Source organism: Centruroides vittatus, unplaced genomic scaffold (assembly GCF_030686945.1).
Source record: "Centruroides vittatus isolate TY-2023 unplaced genomic scaffold, ASM3068694v2 scaffold_386, whole genome shotgun sequence".
Lineage (NCBI taxonomy): Eukaryota > Metazoa > Arthropoda > Arachnida > Scorpiones > Buthidae > Centruroides > Centruroides vittatus.
In genome coordinates, this window is record NW_027122706.1 from 3,246,371 (window position 1) to 3,269,581 (window position 23,211).

The 23,211-nt window shown below is 30.6% G+C and overlaps 3 protein-coding genes across 3 annotated transcripts; 1 reads left to right on the forward strand and 2 right to left on the reverse strand.

Annotated features, from left to right (window-relative positions):
• Positions 1 to 6,561: 6,561 nt before the first annotated feature.
• Positions 6,562 to 7,438, forward strand: LOC136988784 (putative nuclease HARBI1). Its single transcript, XM_067286746.1, has 2 exons — positions 6,562 to 6,873; positions 7,208 to 7,438. Exons 1-2 carry the CDS (start codon positions 6,562 to 6,564, stop codon positions 7,436 to 7,438), a joined length of 543 nt encoding a protein of 180 aa, XP_067142847.1.
• A 3,774-nt stretch (positions 7,439 to 11,212) lies between these two features.
• Positions 11,213 to 14,553, reverse strand: LOC136988822 (uncharacterized). Its single transcript, XM_067286785.1, has 3 exons — positions 14,438 to 14,553; positions 13,324 to 13,951; positions 11,213 to 11,446 (listed from the first exon to the last, which is right to left on the reverse strand). Exons 1-3 carry the CDS (start codon positions 14,485 to 14,487, stop codon positions 11,252 to 11,254), a joined length of 873 nt encoding a protein of 290 aa, XP_067142886.1. The 5' UTR covers positions 14,488 to 14,553; the 3' UTR covers positions 11,213 to 11,251.
• A 1,399-nt stretch (positions 14,554 to 15,952) lies between these two features.
• LOC136988785 (uncharacterized) lies at positions 15,953 to 19,506 on the reverse strand. The gene is made up of 10 exons (XM_067286747.1): positions 19,480 to 19,506; positions 18,124 to 18,183; positions 17,704 to 18,052; positions 17,414 to 17,637; positions 17,199 to 17,338; positions 16,967 to 17,121; positions 16,813 to 16,891; positions 16,581 to 16,743; positions 16,320 to 16,482; positions 15,953 to 16,228 (listed from the first exon to the last, which is right to left on the reverse strand). Exons 2-10 carry the CDS (start codon positions 18,181 to 18,183, stop codon positions 16,029 to 16,031), a joined length of 1,533 nt encoding a protein of 510 aa, XP_067142848.1. The 5' UTR covers positions 19,480 to 19,506; the 3' UTR covers positions 15,953 to 16,028.
• Between the last annotated feature and the right edge of the window lie 3,705 nt (positions 19,507 to 23,211).

The following is a 23,211-nucleotide window of genomic DNA, read 5'->3' on the forward strand; positions in this document are numbered from 1 at the left end:
TTGGTGGTTAAAGGTCAAGGGAATGGGGAGATAATGGGAGTCATATGTATCTCCAATAGGGTCGGACTTAATGATGATTTTACTTGTTATTAGCATTTACAATTTTTTTTAAAACTCATCCCTATCCTCAAAATGAAGCTTTTTGCCATTTTATAATAGTTAAAGGTTTTTAACAAAATATGTTAACAGATGGTGCCACCAAAATTTTAAATGTTGCTGGTTTATTGTATACTCATATCCAACTTCAATTTCTTTAAACATTAACAGTTTTAAATTTTGTGACAGATATTGCAATCAATAATGTTTGCAACTGAATTTTTGTGTGTGTAATCATTATAGTAGGTCTGCTTTTATTTTAAACCAGAATTAAGTTCTAGAGAGAACAGATATGTATACAATTGCTGTAAATAAAAAAAATATTATAAATAACTATACACACGGAACCATTCACGGTGTGATAACAAAACATCGAAAAAAAGAAACGAAAAACAAACATTTTTGAACCCCTTCTGGGCTCTGCATCAGGTTCTTAACCGATTCAACGTTTTGTTATCACACTGTAAATGGTTCCATGTGCGTAGTTATTTTAAGTAATTTCGGTGTGGTGAGCAGTTATTGAAAAATTATAATATATTTTGGGACATATCAATGGGATATGTTCCAATGAAATATAAAGTTAACTTATTAGTTATTTAATGTATTAAATATTAACAACTGGATTTATATCATAATTTCTATTTGTCAAACAGAAACCTTTTAGACTTTTTAAAATAAGAAAGATTTTCCTTGTTTTGTGTTTCCTTTTCTGAGAACATAAGTCTACAGTTTTATATTGATGTGATGGCAAAGCAAATAAAGCTAGGTCCTCACTCTCATAAACCACTATGAATGAATGAAACAAATACTAATCAAAGTAAAATGTTTGCATCATGCTACATAATACAAACTTAGAATATGATTGGTTAAAAATATTTTGAACACACTGAAAAGTGTGTTCAAAATATTGATTGGCCAGACAAACCACAGTTCAGAAAAAGTTGAGATATTTTCAACTCTTGATGGCACTTGGACACCAATTCCAAAGCAGCAGTCATATTTTGCAACTTTTAGCTGTGCAGGTAACTGCAGCTGCAGTGGTTATAAGTTGCACAAGCAGATCAGTGGTTACATTCAAGATGCAGCAGCAATGCAATAAGAAACTGACATGTAAAATTTTATTAATGATTGATAGAGAATGAAGGATTGATTGTACAAATAGCATATGAGTAGAAAAATGAACGAAACAGAGACATCCTTTATATCTCTTGGCGAAAAGAGAAAATGAATTTTATTAGCATTAGCTGACAATTTATAAGGAGAAAAAGAGAACTAAATGATCATATTAGGTGAAAAGTTTGCAGAATGAAAAACAGTATTATTAGTAACTGCTGACAGAGTTAAAAAAATGTTGAAAGTTATTGTGATAGATTCATATGAATACAGAGACATTCATTCATAGCATTTAGAAAAAATGAAACCCATCATAAACAGCACTTTTACTTGCATAATCCAGTTTTAGTTAGTGAGAATTTATCATTAACGCTCCAGTATTTAGCTACTGGTAAGTACTTTTAATTTTATTATAAATGTAAATTAATTTTATATATCAATATAATTAATTATTATTAGGTGAAACACATTTTGCAGTTTATCAGTGTCGCAACAAATACTATATCTGAAATTATTCCAGAGGTATTGGATGCTTACAAAGATGAATATTTAAAGGTAATGATACAATAACTTATGTATACACCTATCCCTTGATTTACACGGAAGATAGGTTCCTGAGAAAAACGCATAAATCGAATTTGTATCTTTTTGAATGTAAAACCGTGTAAATCGAAAAGTATGCAAAAAACGCATAATTTCGTTGTTTATTAATTATGAATTTTTTTTCAATTTTTTAAAGGTACATAAATCAAACAAAAATATTGAAAGGCAAAAAAAAATATATTTTTTTATTAATTAAATACAAAGTACAAAGGAACAAAAAATAAAATCTGAAAGTTTCATAAAAATGTAATGTAATTGTGTAATGTAATGTAATGTAATGTAATGTAAAAATGTAATTAAAAATAATGTAATCGTTTGTTACTTATGAATATGAAAAATTAAAATTTTCTGGTTTAAAACTATGTGCAATGAATGCAACTTCATGCGTATGGGGGAGTACCCTATATCGGTTACTATTTGACAGATTGAAATAAAACTGTCACCTAGTATCCTAAATATCAACTATAACATATAATTAAGGTGGATTGGAATATAGATGTAGATTAGAGTTAAAAATTGTTGATCATAGCCAGTTTATTTTCTACATTTATTTTTTAAACCGTGTAAAAGCGAAAACGTGTAAAAGAAGTACCGTGTAAAACGAGGGATAGGTGTATACAGTAATACCTCGACTTATGCTACCCCGATTTACGCGAACCCAGAGTTACGCGATTTTCAAATCTCTTCGATTTGTCTTTTGTTTGAGTGCCAAACAACTCTTGATTACTCACTCCCCCCACACTATTGTTCAGCTTACATGTTTGGACATGTTGCGCGGAATTGACGCATAGCTACAATTTATTTTGTGTTATTTATTTTTATGTTTGTTATATCTACGGAGACTTGAGAGAGACTACTATGTCATCCAAACAAAGTAGGACTGATTCTTCTGCATCAAACAAGAAAAGAAAAACTTTATCTTTGGAATGTAAAGTTAACATTATTAAAGACTTTGATGCAAAAATGAAAATTTGTGAATTGGCAAAGAAGTTTGATCGACTGGAATTGATGGTCAGAACAATTATAAAAGGTAAATAAAAAATTCTTGAAGCTGTGAAAACTTGACAGAACACCTCAGTTCAATTGAAAAGGGGTTACAAATTTTAGAAAATATAGACTCCAACGAAGAGTGCATTTCTTCTACAAAATGAGAAATAAAAAAATTATTAGCATGCTATGAGGAAATTTTGCAGGAGAAAAAAATCTTTGAGCTGTTAGACGAATTTGTTAATTTTATGAAGCCTTCTACATCAAAATAACTTTGGTTTACGATTTTAATAATATAATTTGTTATACATATGTATTATCTAAGATTTTATTAAACATTTTTTCTAAATTATTGTTTTCTTTAGTCTCCAGTCCCGATTAAAAATAATTTGTATGTATTTATATGTGAAATTATACCCCGACTTAGGTGAATTCGATTTATGCGGTTATCGCTCGGTCCCACCTATCACGTAAGTTCGGGGTATTACTGTATATTGAAAATTTGCAAATAAATTATAAAAAATTATCTACAAAGTGAATATATATATTTATGCCAAATACTCTTCCAATTAAGAAAAGTGGTTTAAACTCTTAAGATCTAATTACTGTCATTTCTGTTATTTTAAACTGATGTTTATGCTATTAACATATGACATTAATTTTTCATATAAAAATACTTCATGTTCAATATAATAAGACATTACAAGTAATATTCTTCTTTAGTTACCTTTAACAAAGAGTGAATTTGAAGAAATGTGGCTGTTTCCTCATAGTCTTGGTACAGTAGATGGGAAGCATTTATGCATATTAGGTCCAAAAGATTATGGATCAGTTTATTTTAATTATAAAGGCATGTTTATATAGAAATCAATTTTTATATTTGTCAAGATAATTACATATGCCTGATAATTTTATAATTACATAATTGTTAGTTTATCAGGTTTTTATAGTATTGTAAAAATGGCTGTTGTTAGTGCTGGCTTATTTTTTCTTTATGTGGATGCATTCCAAATGGAAGACAAAATGATTCTTCCATTTAGAATGCATCATCATTGAAGCAAGCAATCACTAAGAACTGTATAAATTTTCCTTAAGATAAGCATTACATATACTGTATTTATTTTTTCTCTCCATATATTTTTGAATGATGATGGGGCCTTTTCACTTTAAACAATTTTTGCTGAAAAATTATGTTCAATTATAGGTAAAAAATTTGTTTTGATATTTTTTTTATTGATTCTAATCTTAAAAGTAATCTAATTATTTATAAAAATATATATTTAAAATTTTCATCAAATTTTCATGTACCAGAAGAGTATCTGAAAATGCATTTGGCATTCTTTCTTTTGATTGGAGAGTATTTTCAAATATAGTCTTGCTTTCCCCTGAAAAAGCAACAAAAATAATTTTAACTTCTATCCTCCACAAGGTTTTATGCAAGAAAAATTAAACCTTATCTCACTGCATCATGCAACACTACTTATGAACAATCTCAAGAAAGCAGATAACTAAATTCTTTTGAGCCACTTTAGAGTGAAATTTAAATGCAACAATAGCTTTGTAAGTTACTTTTGTACAATAGGACTAGTTGAATGGCAATGGAAGCATACAGTTAATACTGAGGTAGATTTATATTTCATATACTAGATTCTATAATCTATATATTAATTAAATTTTACTGGACTTTTTTGTAATTTGTGTCCGCTGTATCTAAGCATCCAGTTTCATGCATTTATTTATTTTATTTATATATTATTTGCTTATCAGTAAAATTAATCTATTCCAGATTTCAAATACCAAAAGGTCATAATGAAGCAGCATCACATAGAATTAAGATACTCTTAACTGATCATAATAATGGAATTGAAATTTCAATTGTATGTATTGTATTATACTAAAATGAATAAATGGTAAATTGTGAAATCTTTATCTTTTAATTGTGCACTTATTTTTTTAAAAACTCTACAAATGGATATCATTTTTATGATGATAGAGGTACAGTATGAAGTGAGTAGAAAACTATATGGATCAATATTCTCTAAAGAAACAAAATTTTTAATAAAAAGTTTGAAGGAGTTATCAGCAGAAATAATCAAAACAGAAAAGTAATAAAATAGAGTTTAAAATTAGTTTCTATTTTATTAAAAATTAAACACATTTTAAAAAACTAAAAAACTGCAAACAAATATATGCAAAAACATTGAGTTCTGATCTGTTCACTCATTTTTTCCCATAATGCAAGCAAATTGCATTGGGTTTCCATTGCTTCTTTATGAGACATTTCATTTAATTTTGCAGTTATAAAGCTGTCAAATCTACCCAATGAAATCGTGTATTCATTATGTAAAGCCTGAAAATAAATAAAATTACAATGCAACTTATGATAAAATATAAGTATTATAAAATTCAAGTCTAATATTTTGTAATTTTTATTGATATATACAGAATGAATCAAAACTTGTTCCCACATTGATCTATACACATTATTTGCACAACCACTTCTCTTACTATCTTCTTTTTTAATACAAAGAAATGTAAGCAAATGTTTGTATTTTTTTTGCTCATTTCCTTAGTTATATTTTTGTAATAAGGAGTTTCATATAAATCCAGCCATTTTAAAACAGGCACAGATTTTCACTAATCTCTACATGCCCATTTTATTTTATTTATTTTTTGATAAAACAGAATTAGAATTTCATAGGCATTCATGATTATGGATGAAGTTTATTAAATGCGATTCTGATTCAGTGTTCCAATTTGCCTCCAGTTTAAATAGCACAATGACGTAAGCATAAACATTCACTGTGTGTTGAAATTGACACAATACGAATTTTTTGTTTTTAGTCGCGGTTTCATATGCAGTATTTGGAGGAGGTTTGCCAATTAATGAATAGTGTTGCGATTGCAGTTATCTGGATGGCTGAAAATTGCAAAGTGTGACCACAGCTTAAGGGGTCAGTTCATTAGGGTTTGCTCCCATGAATTGCCGTTTGTAGCTGTTCGTATGCAAATATGAACCTAACTTAAGGTTGGTGTCGGAGCAGCCTGGTAATGAGTGGACCTGACATATTCAGAAAATTATTTTGGAGTTTTTCAATTCTTCTGGATTTGATCTTTGGGTCCCCCAGAGTTGCAGTTTTCTACCTTAACTGCCTGGATGCTTATCCTGCAATGGCATTTGCAGAATTAAAAAAATAGTTTAACATGATTTACTGATGAGTTTAAGTGCTATATTTTTAAAGAATAATAATTTTTTTTATCAATTTCTAATACTAGTTTACAGACGGCTGGATGACCGAGTGGTCAAGGTGGCAGCCTACCGCTCTGGGGGTCGCAGGTTCAAATCTGGAAAGGTCAAAAAATTCCTGGAGATTTTTCAACCCTGCAGCTGATTGCAGAGAGAACATTTAGAGGCCAATGGTGGTTTACAGATTGGATAGACCACAGTTCAGAAAAATTTCATTGCAGAGACAGCATTTCTTGCTTGCCACAATGTAGACAGCGATTAGAAACAAGTTATTCGATCTACTTTCTAGACTCCCTTGACAGCAGGTTTACACACCAGTTTACTTTAGTAGAAGTCACCATATTCATTTATTGGTCATGTTATAATGGATATTCTTAATTTAATAAATCTTGCAAACGGGACGAATCAAGAACATTATTCATCTCGACAATTACGAAGAGAGAGGGTAATGCGAGATCGGAATAACTCTATAGAAATGTATATTCCGAAGATGAATTTCAAATTCTATTTTCAATATGATCCAGATTTCTAAATCTGGATTTGTTCGCATTTTAAATCACATTGGCGATGAAATTAGGCATCTAGATGGAAGAGGATTGCCACTAACTACCAAACAACAGTTATTGATGGCATTACGATTTTATGCCATTGGAAGCTACCAGAGGGTAGCCGGTGATCTTATCGGAGTTCACATCTCTACTGTATGCAGTAGAGATGTGAATTCCGATTGGGCAATTGATTGCACTCATATACCTATCCTGTGTCCTGACAGCAATAGAGCTCAACTTTTTTATTATAGAAAATCCTATTATTCTATTAACTGCCAGGTGAGAATTATTTACATACAATATCATCTTTACTTAATTATGAGGTTAAGAAAATAAACATATTTAAGTAAAATTTCAATAAAATACAATTTTATTGTTCTCCACAAATATTTTTGTAACTAATTTATTGTAGCTTAAATGACTATTAAATATGCAATGGCCTATATATATTTTTCTGACATTTTAAATTGTTATGCCTTGTTCTGAAATAGTTATATTCTTGACTATTTCTTTGACATATGAAAATAAAAATATCAAATAATATCTTTGATATCTCAAACTGATAACTTTAATGAAAATATATAATTGATGCATGTTTAAATGTATATTTTAGGTAATCTGTGATGGAAACATGAAAATTAGAAATATTGTTGCTCGGTGGCCAGGTTCAATGCATGACAGAAGAATTTTTTCTAACAGCAGTATTAAAGAAAAACTTCACCAAGGATATTGTAATGGATATCTGGTTGGTGACAGCAGCTATCCTTGTTTGCCGTATTTAATGACCCCATTTCTACATCCGCAGAATCCTGCTGAAAGACGGTATAACAAAGCTCATTCATGAGCAAGAAATATCGTCAAGAGATTATTTGGGGTCTGGAAAAGACGATTTCCACGCATTGGAAGTTGTCTAAGAACTAAATTTGACAACATGCTCAATATAATAATAACCACAGCAATTTTGCATAATTGGGCCATTAAAGAGGAGGAGTTTCTTATTGAGCATTTAAATGAAGAAAGAGAAGAAGAAACTTCAACAAATAATGAGTAATCAATTTCAGGATCTGCTCTTCGAAGATCTATTGTACTGCAACATTTCAGTTAAATGAAACAGTAATTTAGGACTTTCACAAAAGGTCCTTTTCAGGACCGTACAATTTTGATAAAGTGAGCCTATCACAGACAAAATAATTCTCTTTTTATGGATTTTATATAAAAATATTACTTAACAAAACCTATGTAACAAATTAAATAAACATTCATACAATTGTTTTATTCATCCATATTTCCTCAAAATGATTTAAATTTTGATTTCTATGTTTAATGTTTGTTCTACAATATATTTGGTTACTTTATTCTAAAATTATCAGATTTATGTTGCCATTTAATGTGGTTAAAAACAGTTTTAAAGTCATTATAGAATATTTATTCATAGAAAGCTGAGCTAGAAATATAAATTAATGTCTTCATTTTATTTACAGATTTCAACATTTTGTTTAAAACTTAAATTTTGGACTTGATATAGATATAGATATAAAATATGAAAATTCCATATCTATATATATAATCAAGACGAGTTGATGATGATAATAATAATAATAATAATAATAATAATAATAATAATAATAAACACTTCACATAGAAAAAGGAATCCTGAAGAAAGAAGATTTTGCACTTGGAAATGGAGACGTTATTGAATTAATGGAAGAGGGCGAGTTCTACAAGTATTTAGGATTCCAACAGGCCAAACTAACAGAACATACACAAATAAAGCAAAGATTAATTAAAGAATACCAAAGTAGGTTAAATGCTATTCTCAGAACACAGTTAAATGCAAAACACACGGTTAAAGCAATAAACACATGTCATCCCAGTACTCACATATTCTTTTGGAGTTATACATTGGACTCACACAGATCTCGAGCAACTCCAAAGAAAAACAAGAACAACACTTACTAAACATAAACATCATCATCCTAAATCTGCCACAGAAAGATTAACCCTTCCACGTAAAGATGGCAGACGTGGCCCTGCATTGACATAGTTAACCTTCACTACAAACAAATACAGTCACTGCGAGAGTTTTTCTACAAAAAACAAGAAACATCACAATTACATAAAGCAGTAACTCTAGCAGACTCGAATAACACACCATTAAACTTACACTCACATCATATGGACACAACACAACATATAAAAGGCATAGACACCATTAAGCAATCGTGGGCTCGAAAGGCACTCCATGGCAGGCATCCTTATGATCTGGCCCAGGATTTTGTTGACAAAACTGCGTCAAACAGCTGGTTAGCTCGGGGATGCCTCTTTGGGGAGACGGAAGGATTCATGATTGCCATACAGGATCAGGTCATAAATACTAAAAACTACAGAAAACACATACTCAAAGATGCAACACTCACAAATGACACATGCGAAAAATGTCACATCACCTCTGGTTGCAAGCTCTTGGCACAGACAGGTTATTTACACAGACATAATCAAGTAGCAAATATAATACACCAAGAGCTTGCAAAGAAACACAAATTAGTAAGTTGTTGTTTGCGATGGCGCTCAAACAAAAGACGAATCGTCGAGATTTGAAAATCGCGTAATTCCGGGTTCGCGTAAGTCGGGGTAGCGTAAGTCGAGGTATTACTGTACAGAGTGTTTTTTTTTTTAAACTGACGGTACTCAGAGGCATCTGTAGAGCAATCTAACAGCCGGACTGTTGGCAAATTTGGGAGAGTGACTAAGGACGACATGGGAAAGAGATTCCGCAAAGAAAAAAGTAGTACCCAAATTTGCCGGTAGGGGTGGATTTGGCGCTGTTGTAGCGAAACAGCTAAGAATCTGCATAAAATCAAGCTGCAATTAACAAACACACGAATGAATAATCAGACAGAGGTTTCAGTGTAATAACGAAAGTTTAATTAATCACCAAATAACCGTCTCCCTTCTTCAATGTGATCACCGTCCTGCTGGACAACTCATTGCATCCTGAACTACGTGTTCTCTATGGCCGAACGTAACATGTCTTCCGGAATGATCATCACAGATCGAGAAATGTTGTCCTTCAAAGTCATCAAGTTTGGGACACTATCAAGATAGACCTTGGACTTTAAGTAACCCCACAGGAAAAAGTAACATGGGGTTAGATCCGGGGAGCGAGGCGGCCATGCAAGTGGGAAAAAGCGACTGATGACCCTTTCTTCAGTGAAGTGCTGGTAACTTTTTCGCTACAACAGCGCCAAATCCTCCTCTACCGGCGAATTTAGGTATTACTTTTTTCTTCGCGGAATCTCTTTTCCATGTCGTCCTTAGTCACTCTCCCAAATTTGGCGACAGTCCGGCTGTTAGATTGCTCTACAGATGTTTCTGAGTACCGTCAGTTTAAAAAAAACACCCTGTATATACTTTTTCCGCTATTTATTTTGTTTATTTATCTATATTTTGTCCGTTTGGACGTTTTCCGTTAATTTTTATATTTCTTCCGAACACATTTTATGTTCTATATTTAATGTTCTATTTTTTTCTTTTTTTTTGTAACCGAGGAAGATCGTTAAAAACGATTGAAAACGTTATTATTTTATTAAATTTTGCCGGATTGATAAAGGTGTAGTTTATTTAACTAATTCTACTTCCAGTACATAGTTTTATATACTTATAAATAACTACAGACTAATATGTAGAGCCTATATAAGAAAACTGGTAAGACTGATAGCCACTGATTATCCGTCCTTACATTATTATAATATATTAATATAAATTAATCAGTAGAATTACCTTTGCTATTATTTAACTTAAAGATTACATTATAATTATAATCTAACTAAACATTTAAAGTTAATTATCTCTATCTCGAGTGTTAAACCGAACCAAAGTTAAGTTTACTACCTAAATGTGTAAGAAGTTTTACTGATTTATAGTGACCAGTCTAAATAATAAAAGCTTCTTAAGTATTTTTTAAAAATGTTTTATTTCATTTAAAAAACATAAGGATAGATAGATAGACAGATAATACTATTGCATCCAAAAATACTATCCGCGCTGGATCCAGCTGGAATGATTTCAATCCAGCAAAAATCCAGCTGGATTCAAAACACTGCTGAATTGCAATCCCTAGTCACGGTGAAGTCGAAATGTTGGAGGTTGTTCTTGAAACTCCACTTTGATTACGTCGCAGGACAAAGGTAACTATCTCCGGAAAAAAAACAGCAGCGCTCGCGGTTTAATCACATGACATGGGTGAAATTAACCTGAACACGTAGAAATGGTTTGGTAGAATCCATTTCATACGCTGTAACTTCAAATACATGCTTTTGTTGTCGTAGATTACTGCAGTCCCCGAACTTTTGGATCGTACCACGTATATATTGGGCGCTCGCTTGTAAATATTTTTGCATTTTTGTACTTTCCCAGTTTCATTCATTGCACTTCTTGTTTGATCATTGTATGTGAACTTGTTAAAAAGTCGTTTGCACGATAAACTTGTTTATACTTGCCGAATTATTAAGCGCTCTCAATAATTTCCCAAATAAAAATTGACTTTAAAATCTATAGTAGTTAATTCTGATAAAAATTTCAACCCAAAAAGTTTGTATAATTATTTTGAGATTTTATTTCGATATAATTTTACAAGATGGCGATAAAATTTTAGGATTTAGTATTCCTCATCGCTTAGGAAGCTATTATCGTCTGTTAGGAATTCAATGAAAGACTGGAAATAAACCATCTCTGGAGATTCTTGTTCTAGAATCGTGGGATAAGTTTCTTTTTCACTCTCTGATGTTTCATTTATAGATTCTTGTAAGGCAAAGTTTGATGTCTGGGTTCCTTTTTCAACTGCTATTTGATTCTGAAAAAAAGAAAAATAATTATTTATAAATAGTTCGTATTATGCGTAGAGCAGAGTGGATGACGAAAATATAGCACAAAGTATTGTACAATATTGAAAATAAACTTGAGAAAGTTGTGTAAAATTTATTCATTTCAAGTTTTAACTGTAATAAACTTACTGTATTAAAGTTGTAATTAAAATATATATATATATATATATCATTGCATGTTTATTAACGAATGGTTTTTTAGTTTGATGAGAAAGTTTCGATGATTTAAGGCAACGCAACATAAGGTGGATACCTCCCGGGAGGATTTTCTATGGGAAACTGCCTATTTAGGTGTTAGACATGTGAAGAAACCTTGGAAGTAGTTGGTTCAGCTGGTAGTTGATGGTGGGTTTGTGCCTGAGCAAACTCACAATCAACTACCAGCCACCCGCCAACAACTGCCAGTTGTCCACTCGGCTACTAATGATCAAGTTAAGGAATGAGTAATATATAGTTTATGAAATTAGTTTTGAACATTGTAAAAATATTTCACTTATTTAATATAAAGTAACCATTTTTTAACACGTATAATTTTTATCGTAGAATTTTATCAAGAATAATTTCCTCATAAAATTATAAGTTTAAATATTCTAAATATGGTATATATATATCGTATTTGTTTTCATTATAAAATATTTAAATAATGTTAATGTTACCTTAGGTAGCCAAGATGGCGGCTCGTCTCTAATTCCAGCAAGGAAACAGTGGGACGCACGTTCTAACCTAACCTAACTTAACCTATTCTAATAATTTGGTTGCTAATAATTATAGTAATTTATTAGAATAAGTTAGGTTAGAACGTGCGTCCCACTGTTTCCTTGTTGGAATTAGAGACGAGCTGCCATCTTGGCTACCTAAGGTAACATTAACCTAAATAATATAATATAATATATAATACCCTTAATGTTATATCCTAATATGTGTAACATTAACGGTTTTAAGACTATCAGTCTTATGACATAACTACTGTATGGTATAAATTATGAATTTCATGCTTTGAAAATATAGATTTCAAAACACAAAATCCAATTTTACTCTTTGAAAGTAGGCCTACTGCATTTTACGTTCTTCAGATCACTGCATTAGGACAAATACACCTTTATTCTCAGGTTGATGCTTATGGTACAGTTTTTTGATATCCCTTAATACCAAAGTAATTAGTTTTGTTACTCTAAAATTAAAAATAAAAACGCACATCGCATGACTTCAATCAGGTAAGATTAGGTAACTAAAGTAATTCTAAGGTAATCGAGTAATATTCTCGGAACGACGACAGGGGAACCGTGGTTTAGTCCCTCTTAATCTGCTTTTTGCAGCATCCAAATTTTCAAAATCTTGGTTACGCCACTAATTTTGCCTTCTTTTGTGATGCACACTAATTTGATTTCAAGAGTACCCATCGCCGAGTAATATTATTACTATTTAAACAATTTTTGACGAAATGGTTTTAGAAATTCATTATTATTTTTAAAAAGTTTGTTTAATAAATTATAAACTTTTGGAAAGAATTTTTTTTTTTTTTTTGTAACTCTTTCCGCCCTGTGGGCACTAAGAGGGCCTCTTATAGCAAGCTCATTATGGGTTCGGCCAGGCCCACAATGGGGCGGCCGGGTGGTGAGGGACGGGGACCGACGTATCCGGATGCACCACCCCCCGAAAAATTCCTGGGGAATTTTCGACCCGTCTGGATTCGATTCCGGGTCCCCCAGGGCGGCAGGCTGCGAACCTTGACCGCTCGGCCATCCGGCCGCATTTGGAAAGAATGTTGAAAATAGACATTAATGATGATTTTGTTATTTAATAAAAATATATAAACTTAATTTAAGCTTTCATAATTGTTGTATACCTCAATATTATTAGAATGGTTTATTCCTTGCAGATCCGTGTAGCTCTTATCTGATGTTTCATTTCTAATGTTAATTATTTTTTCAGATGATTTTTCATCGCTTATTTTCTGTACGTCATCACGATCTTGGGTTGCTTTGGCGCCATCACAGGGAGGAGGAATATCTGGATTTTCTTCAATATCACTTTGCCCAAAATTTTCAGAATTGATTTTTTGTCGCGTTAAATTCGGATTCTTTTCCTCAAAGTCAATCTCTTTGTCTGCTGTGATTTCGGCGTCTTCTTGCGATTTTATCTTTTTATCTTCATCCGAAATGTCGACAAACAATGGTCTCTTGTAAAATGTTTTACTAACCATCGAACTTCCATCGTTCATGTTAAATTTGATAGCAGTAGAATCTTTTGTAGGAAATGCTTCTATTTCTATTTCGATAATTTTGCTGAATTTCCTGTCGTCATTCCACATGAATTTATCGGGGATTTGATGCTTGTTTAGCCATTCCAACTCTAAGAAACTATTTGCCTTTCTATAATAAACGGGATTTAAATTATTCATATTGCTAAGTCCGATTCCCAAATTATCAGGATTGAAATCTTGTTTAGGAATGACGCTGTTTGATTTTTTCGATCTATAAATAAAATATAATAAATTAAAAGAATCAAATTATTTCATAACAAAAAGTTAATATTTTAACTAATACTAATTATTATAATTATTTATATTCAAAATTACTGTATACAAAATGCCACTGTGTATACATTCGTGGGAACAAATTATTAATATAAATTTTAATTCAAATGTTATTCATTTGAATTAAAATTTGTATTTGTTCAATGCTTACAAATCCGATATAACTCAGTTATTTATAGCGGATTCGTTAATTGATTCTCTATTTATCTAAAAATTATTACTTTAAAATGCAAAATGGCACAAACAAAATATGCACACATTTCATCAGTTCAAAATTACGTAAACTTCTTCCTTTTTCAGGTAAAAACTAAGAACGTACGCATCCTTTGGCATATTTAGTATCATTTTCTACGAGCATTAAAAATGATCAAACTAATACTATATTTTTGTTTATTTAATATTGATTTCTGCAAGATTTACTTACCCAGATTTAGATTTCAATGCGGATTTTATCTCTTTCCACCACGATTTCATGTCCGTAATAGAGTGCAACGTGTTGGCAAGTGGATAAACGTTTATGTATAAATTCTATTGTTTTAAAATATATTATTATTTGATAATATAATAAAATTAATTTATTATTAATATGAATTAATTACATTTCTGAAAACATATTTTGAGTAAGATTTAATATTAGTCAGCCCGCTAATGACCGAGTGGGTAAATCTACTGAACTAGTGGTAGTTAGTTGTTGCGAGTTCCTGTCTGATCAACAGGAATACGTGGAGTTTTCTGGGTTTTCTTCACGGTTTCTAAATATCTGAAATAATTTTTGAAGCTGCTAACTGTATCATCAACAATTATAAATACAACAGAACTCCGTTAAGAATTCTCGCATTAGTTTTCCCACGTAAGAAGTTTAATTTCAAAAGTCCCAATTTTTTTCCCATAGGGTATGTGTAAATTTTCCCGTATAAAATTTCTTGCGTAAGTAGACGGAAATCCTTGTTCACAACCGGAAAACGAACTCACATAACAATGTTTCGCTACATTACTGAATTAAGCTTATACGGTATCTATTTAGATAGAATATTTATCTAATGTACACAGTACCTTCATCTGTTTTGTTATGTAAAAAATGCGTTTATGAATCCCAAAAGAAAAACCACAAATCTACAAACACCACACTAAAATTCGTTGAAGATTTACAGTATCACCAAGTATTGATAAAACAATTGTAGTCGGTGGCGAGTTCGCGCAGTTTTTCCGGTTTTTCTAACACCTAAATAAGGACCAGTTTAAATTGGTCCCTTGAAAACGCTTTAACCCGGTTTTGCTTTACATCCTACTTAATTTTTCTAGTAAAAGAATTTTTAAAATGTTTAATACATCGTAATCTTGAACGCGTCTTATTTCTTGTGTCTTTCATCAATCTAATTTTCAGTTTCTTTTATCGGATGTAATAAAGTGCTGCAATAGATTTATTTGTATAATAAGTGATTCACGGTTAAATTTAATATATTTCCTGTGACATTACAAACTACATTTACTCTTATGGAATTTATAAAACAGCTGTTGTCATGGCTTTATTTTAAAAGGAAAAATTTCTTATAAAGTAAAAAAGAAAAGTAATCAAAAATTTTTAAAAAATTTTCTTGTTTAATAATAAATCTGAATAATTTTTTACAGGCTTTAATTAAGAAAACATTTTTTAAAACATATAATCGGTCACTTTTCTTTATCTAACTGATAAAATTATTTAAATGAATTTTTCAAACATTTATAAATTTATCAGTTTAAATAAAGAATAGTTTTTTTTAATTATTATTTAAATATAAATAATTGAAATTTAATGATATTTAATGACAATTTCTTCTATATTATTTTTCGTTTTTCTTAAAAATTACATCAAGTAGATGTAGTATCATTAAAACAATCTGTGACAAGTAATGACATATAACATCATAATAATGACTCCGAAAAACTGAACATAAATTATTAATATTACTATAAAAATCCGTACATTTGAGGTCGTTGTTAAAACATAAAGATATAAATATGGCTGGAGTTATTGCTCATAACATTTTGATAGAAGGTCTTGTACTATTATAGCTGACGACTGATGGGACGGTTTCTATACTCTTTACTTTCCTCACTCTTATTCCCAAACAAATAGTCGTGACTGTCGTGGTCGTCAATAATGTCAACAGAACAGAAAAGATGGCCGCAAATCCACCAGTTTTCAAACAGAACAAATCATTTTTCGGAATATCATCTAATCATAAAAATTATAAGTGTTAATTATAAAGCATTGAGTCTCCGTATATCTATACGAAGAAATGATATTAATTAATAAAACCATTTACTTAAATGTTCTTCGTGTGTTTTTGATGTTTCTTTAGTATCTTGACGAACTTCTAAAGCTTGGAACAAGCTAACATTTTCGGCTATGATAGGTTCCGGTGATTTCGTCACTAATCTTTCGTACAGAGAACGTTTCGTCACATTCTTCCAGTGACAAGCTTGATTCTAAAAAAATAATCCGCATAAATTAACAGTGCCAATCTCTAACAACGTTTTGAAATAAATGCAAATCGCGAATATTATTATAAGTTATTCAAATTTACCGAGCAACTTCCTTGACACATGTGGACTTTGCATTCTAAGTAAAGTGCTGGACTGGCAGTAAATCTAAATGCTTTTAGATAAGCGTAAAGAGAAACAAAATGAGGTCCCTCGCTTCTTGTAAGTCCTCGGAAACTACTGATTAGTTTTTCTTTCAGAACACACCTGAAAATATTTAATCTTATAGAGAGACAGTCATTTTCTATAAAGGTAATGAAATTATAAAATTCCTACCCATTTTCGTCCGTAAGTTGAAGACGTTTTTGTCCACCGTTATGAGCGTAGCAATCACTAACGATCATATCAAAATCGCCTGAATTAAGCGAGAATAAAATAAGTTATTATAAAAAATTTCAGTTATAGAACAATTAAACAATGAATAGCCTACTGTTATCGCTTTTCATATGAATTAGCAGAGTGAGAGGATCTCCTACATTAACTGGACCAGATATAAGATCACCAGTGGTCCCGAATCCATGTCGGATTTCCATATGGCACTGGGGAGGTGAAACAGTAAATATCACTGGACTTCCAGTATTGACGCTGAAATAAATATATTGTCGTATAATTATCTAAATTTCTGTTAAATTTAGAAGCAAGTCGCATTTAATTCTGCTTACTGGACATTAACAACAGGAAAGGTAACGGTTTTCCAAAGATCATATCCGAATTGACACATGACACGAAAATGTTCATCCCATTCTTCTTCTATGTCGTGATTATACTGAACTGTGACAGTGTTCCACACTTGCTGATTTCCCTCCTTAAGATAATATTTAGCAAATTACCTCAAAAGAATTATTTTCCTTCTTAAAATATTTAAATAGAAACATACTTCTTGTTCTTTCACTGGAGGTTGTTCGTCTTCTATCTCTCTTCTACCTAAGGTACCACATTTGTTGTGTCTAATCATGAATTGATATTCCGATTGTCCAGAGCCATTAACGTATACACATTCTGGATCGTGAGAATATCCAGTAGTATATATTAAACCTCGAAACGACCCGTTGAATTTAATATGAATCATCATATGGTCAGTAAAACAGTCGGCAATTATATCTGAAATTAACGAAACCGCATTAATTTAGAAATGCATATTTTGAGAGAAATTAATTCATTAATTACCTATAACTCTGGTGACATCGCGTGGTCTGACCAATCCTGTAGGAACATCCCCTAAATGACCTATAGAAGCGAGAGGATGGTCCAACTGTTCCTGAATCTCTATGACCACGGTTTCGGTCACCCCCTCTTTCATTGTATGAGATGTCAGAACGATTACTTCTCCCGTTTCCGATTCAGTAGTAGGAGTTTGATTAGTCCAATCCGCATTTAATGTGGAGGATTCTGTAGTGAAATCGGTAGTTGGTCCGTATTCTGTACTAAAATCGGTCGGTAAAGTCGTCTCTGTCGTTTGAGATTGTGTAGTCTCTTTAGTTAATTCTTCAGTTACGAATGTAGTCTCCATAGCTACCTGTAATTTGATTTCATTTTAATAATAATCACTCATTTATTTTAGTAAGCTAATAAATATAGTCTACTTACGACGGTTGAAATTAGTAAATGGAGAAGGATGTCTCCAAAACGATTTAAATACAGAACCATCTGAAATAATTAAACGATGAAAGCTTTACATTATAAACAGTAAAAAAGCACTCCTGATTACAATTTTAATAAAATTGTATCGACTATAAACGAGAAAACCCCTTTATTTCTTTCTTCCTTACATATACGGAGATACTTACAGTGAAGTCTATTTTATATTCTTTACGACAATCTAAAAATCTTTTAATATTGCATGAAGATCTTAGAAATTAATTATAATTATATTTATATATATAAATTATTATAATAATCTCTCTTACATTAAAATAACAAGCTTTTAGGAGTATGTTTTAATTAATTCGATTGATAAGAGGAGAAATAAGAACGGATGACAATGAAAGCATTGCGAAAAATAAAGCGTGGGAAAACTGTAAAGTTAAACAATATTAAAATTTTATTATAATTTATTTTAACACGGCTGATGGCATTTTGTTTGTTTCTATATTTTATTAACATTGATTCTAAATCATTCAAAAATTATTTATTTTTGTAGTTTCCTACAATTAGATTAAGATAATCGAAATCTTATTTCGAATTGTATTTTATTCCTGTATTAATTAGTAATATCTTTCCTCTTCTGTGTATATAAGCAACACAAAGAGAACAAAGACATAGAAAGAGAAAATGTGTCTTTGTTCTCTTTGTATAAATATATATAAATCTTAGGACATCCTTTGCTTATCCTTCACGTTTAAAATAAACTCGATTGTTAATTTTAAAAGTCTTTTAAAATTTAAAACTTTTTAATAAAATAAATTGAATCATATTTGATAAAAGTATTATTTTCTACGAAAATTTTTCTATAACAGTTCTGTTTATACTCTTAATTAATTTCGTATTGGTCATTTGATATCACAACGAAAAAATTCTAAATTAAAATAAAAAAGCAGCACTGAAATTATATTTTCATTTAAAATGTCAAACACACGAAATTTTTAAATACAAAAGTTATTTCTTTAAAAAGATTTCATTCATTTTCAATGTTTACAATAAATTTTTAAAGTAAATTGTCCTTTAAAGAAAAGCCGTAGAAATTAATTAAAAATGTATAAATACAATTCAATAGTTTATTATATCTATTAATAATCGAACTAAAAATGAACAAACAATCTCTTTATCCTAAACATTTTAGGAACTTCGATTATTTGAAAAATAAATAAATATACGTTAATAGAAATAATATAAAGAAAGTCTTCATAACAATTGCAGATTGCTTTCTAAATATAAGACCCCTTTACCGGAATGAAATGATTGTAAAAGCCGTTCCGATCCGTACGAAAGTACAAAGTGACTTACCGCAGTCGAAAGGTTATCCTTGTATATCCAAAAGGCACACCAAAGTGTATTAATTGTTTAAGTGGCAAGGATTTTATACTCCTTATAATAATTCCACAATTACGCTCACCGAAGTGACGTCAGAGCGCGTCACCACCGATTCCAACTGCGGTTTGGCGTTGCACCCATGCATAAAGTATCTTCCTACTTCTACATCCAGGAAACTGTTGTAATACCGAAGAAAAACTTCAATTGTTAACATTTGGCCATATTACGAGTAAGAAGTATCCGTTTGTCTTTTAGACGGAGGATGTTACGTGTAAAACAGGAAGGAAAAATTAAGAGAGGCAGAGGATGTGCATCCATTGACCAAAGAATTGGGTAACTGGAACAAGGTAGCCGATATGAACCGACAAAAATATCTTTAGAAATGATCGTTTTTATTCAAGTTTGTGTTGACTATTATAAAAAGATTAGTTAAATAGTGAAATTAAATCCACGACACGTGTTTTGGGCTTAAGAAAGTCACAAAAGATAAAAACTCTTACAACATATTTTATGATGAATTCATGCGATTGAACCATCTGAGTAACAAATTTTTAATTTTTTATTAATTACTCATTCAAACATTGGCTTTTATATTATCTTTTTTATCTTTTGATTGAATTTTTAAATCGCTACAACATTTAGCGTGTAGTTTAACTAAAGTTTGTTTGACTAAATACACCTTTACACTTATCCTGTTCTTCAAATGACTGCTTGCAACTCTTTTTATAATAGAAATCTTATTTTAAAATACTTTATATGTAATTTAAGATAAAATCAGACACAAAAATAATTTAATTTTAAAAAATTATTCTAAATGATTTTAAAATTTACTCAAACTTCTATGTATTAATAACATACATAATAGGTCTATATGTTTATTAAAGCTGATTTTAGACTTGTGACCCTACTCTACAGCATAGAAGAGGCCCTTCCTTCTTTACCAAATAATGGGCAATATGTAATAAACACTCTTTGTATACTGTATAAATATAATGTATAAAATCCTTGAGAATAGTTCGAGGCCCTAAGCTTATACGTAAATCAGACTCTATCAGTGAATAAAAAATTTCTGATGATGAATAAATGTGATATAATAAACTTGATTTTGTTTTTACAGTAAAAGAAATCGTCAATAAGATTTGATTGACAGCAGAATTAAAAATATTTAGAGATTTTACCATTGAGGTTAAAACCTTCGTTATTGTTTATGCTTTGTGTTTTTCTTTGTTGTTTGCTCGTCTGTGTTAAATGGATCTTGGACAAGATCGTAGGTCGTGCTGCCCTTCGGTTCCTATTTAAATGTAGTTTTGCCTTTATATTTGTATATTTTTAAAAAATAATTTTGAATTTTTATTAAGTAATAAATTTAAGTAACTCGTTTTTCACGTTTTCGAACTTAAACTTAGAAGCCATATAAGTTGGAAATATTCTTTTTCGCTCCTCAGAAGTCACGTTTATAATGAAAATTTTATATTTTAAATACACATTATTAACGTTTCTACTCTTTAATATATATATATATTTAAAATTGTCATCGAATTTCTACTCTGAAAATCAATTTTTACAAGTCCACGTGTCTTAAATTTGAAGTACAGTCGAGCATCGATTATCCGATCCCCGATTATCCGACTTATCGATTAACCGACCGCGTTCTAGTCGGCAAATTCAAATGTCCGCTAGTGATGTGGCGCTACAATATTTGGTTATGTCTTGGCTACTTTAATATTATTTTTGTTAAATTTTTGCATGTTTTAGCTGGCAGCACTGGCTCGATCATGAAAGGGAGGCTAGTATTTAAACCGGGCCTAATACACTATACTAATAATGTATTTTTTCATACTTTTCGGTTATCCGACTTTTCAGTTATCCAACGAACCCCAGTCCCCAATTAAGTCGGATAAACGATGCTTTGCTGTAATACAGTAAGAGTATTTTCCAATTAAAAAAAAAATTCATAAATTTGTATTAAAGTAATAAATGAGTGGCATGCAGCAGAAGGTTCATTTTGTTAATAAATTCTTCTGTTGATATATTTATTTTCATAATACTTTCTTTGATTTATGAAAGAAAAGAACTCCATTTTCATTTGTAATTCGCAAAATGCTATTATGTTAGAGACATGATCAAAGAATTCCTTTTTTTGATCTTATCATCAGCATTTTTCGTATTATTTTTATACATATTTGGTATTATAGACACGGATACGTTTATAATACTCTACCTTCATCTGGAAATCGATGAAGCAGATAGCATAAATAATTATAGTTATAAATAATCGCGAAACTTAGAATTATTTGTTAGAGATTCCGTTCGATGAAAATACAATTTATTGAATATAAACGATATAATTATAGAATATAAGCGTATATATTTATTACTTAACTTTTCCTTAAAAAAATCTTAAGAAAAAAAAGTTCCATATAATTTTAGTAAAACGTTACAAAAGGTGTGAACTTTATTCAGAAGAGAGACGTCTGACTTTAGTAATATTTTACTGCAGAAACAATTGTTGCTGATTTTCGTGAAGAAGTGAAGTGTGAAGAGAGAGAAGTGCTACCGCTTTCTCTTTTCATTCTCTGCTCTTTTGTGCGAGGTCAGAATTTGACCCACATTCGTCAAATTGAACCAGGTCAGGAGCGAATTGTCATTTAATTGGCTTGGATGAAAAGACACCATTTCTTCTTCTGGAATAATTTATTTTATTAAGAAAACTTCCTTTCTTCTTCTTTTTTATGTCCCCAGATTTCTTCAATTTATGCAATTATACACTTTAATGATATTTCTGCGAATGTGTCATTTATGCTTTAAGAACGGGAGCAATGTTTACAAGAGACTATTCATTCGCCATTTGAATTTTTTTTTTTTTTTTTGTTTTGTTTTCGTCTCTTGAAAACCATCGCTTTATGGCATATTATTTTACGTAATGCGATTCGCGTAAATACCGATTCTGACTTAACCGAGTAATAACGAGCTAGAAATGATTTTAAAATAATCGAATCGGTGATGCGCCTTAATTATTCAATAAATATATATTGTTTTTTAGGCGAATAATACATAATTGCGATGGAATTTCCTAGAGAATTTTTATTGTTAATAACGTTGGATCCATCTTATCTTTCTCACGAAAGCAGGTACGGTAGCCAAAAAATGAAATTAGTATTCATTCCGACTCTTTCCAGACAAAGTACTGTAAATTGTAAAAAAAAAAAAAATTATTATTTGAATACCGCGGAAGCCAATCTAGGCATTTATCAAGACACAAAGTTATTAAAACTTTTACAAAAGACAAAAGAACGGCCTTCAAATATCATTTCATCTTGGCGCGAGATGTGTGTAGACTTTATAGACAACGGTCCACGTGATCTGTTATATGATCATCATTTTTTTAATAAGCACAATATAATATTTTAAGTCATAAAATATTGTTAGATTTGTTTGATGCAAGGTTAATGATATTTTTCTATATTTGGGCGTAGTTTATGAGCTTCTTTAAATGAAATCTAGTATCTCGCTAGTAACAATAATATACTTTTTTTTTTTTTGTTTGTTTGTTTGTGCGCGCTTCATTCTCGACGTCCCAAGGTTTTTTATTAGTCGTTGGCAAAGATTAATTATTTTTTAATTGTATATGTTAAAACTTGATTTTTATCTCATTTTTAAAAATGAAAACAACTGATTAAAATTGCTAAAACAAAATCTTCTTTG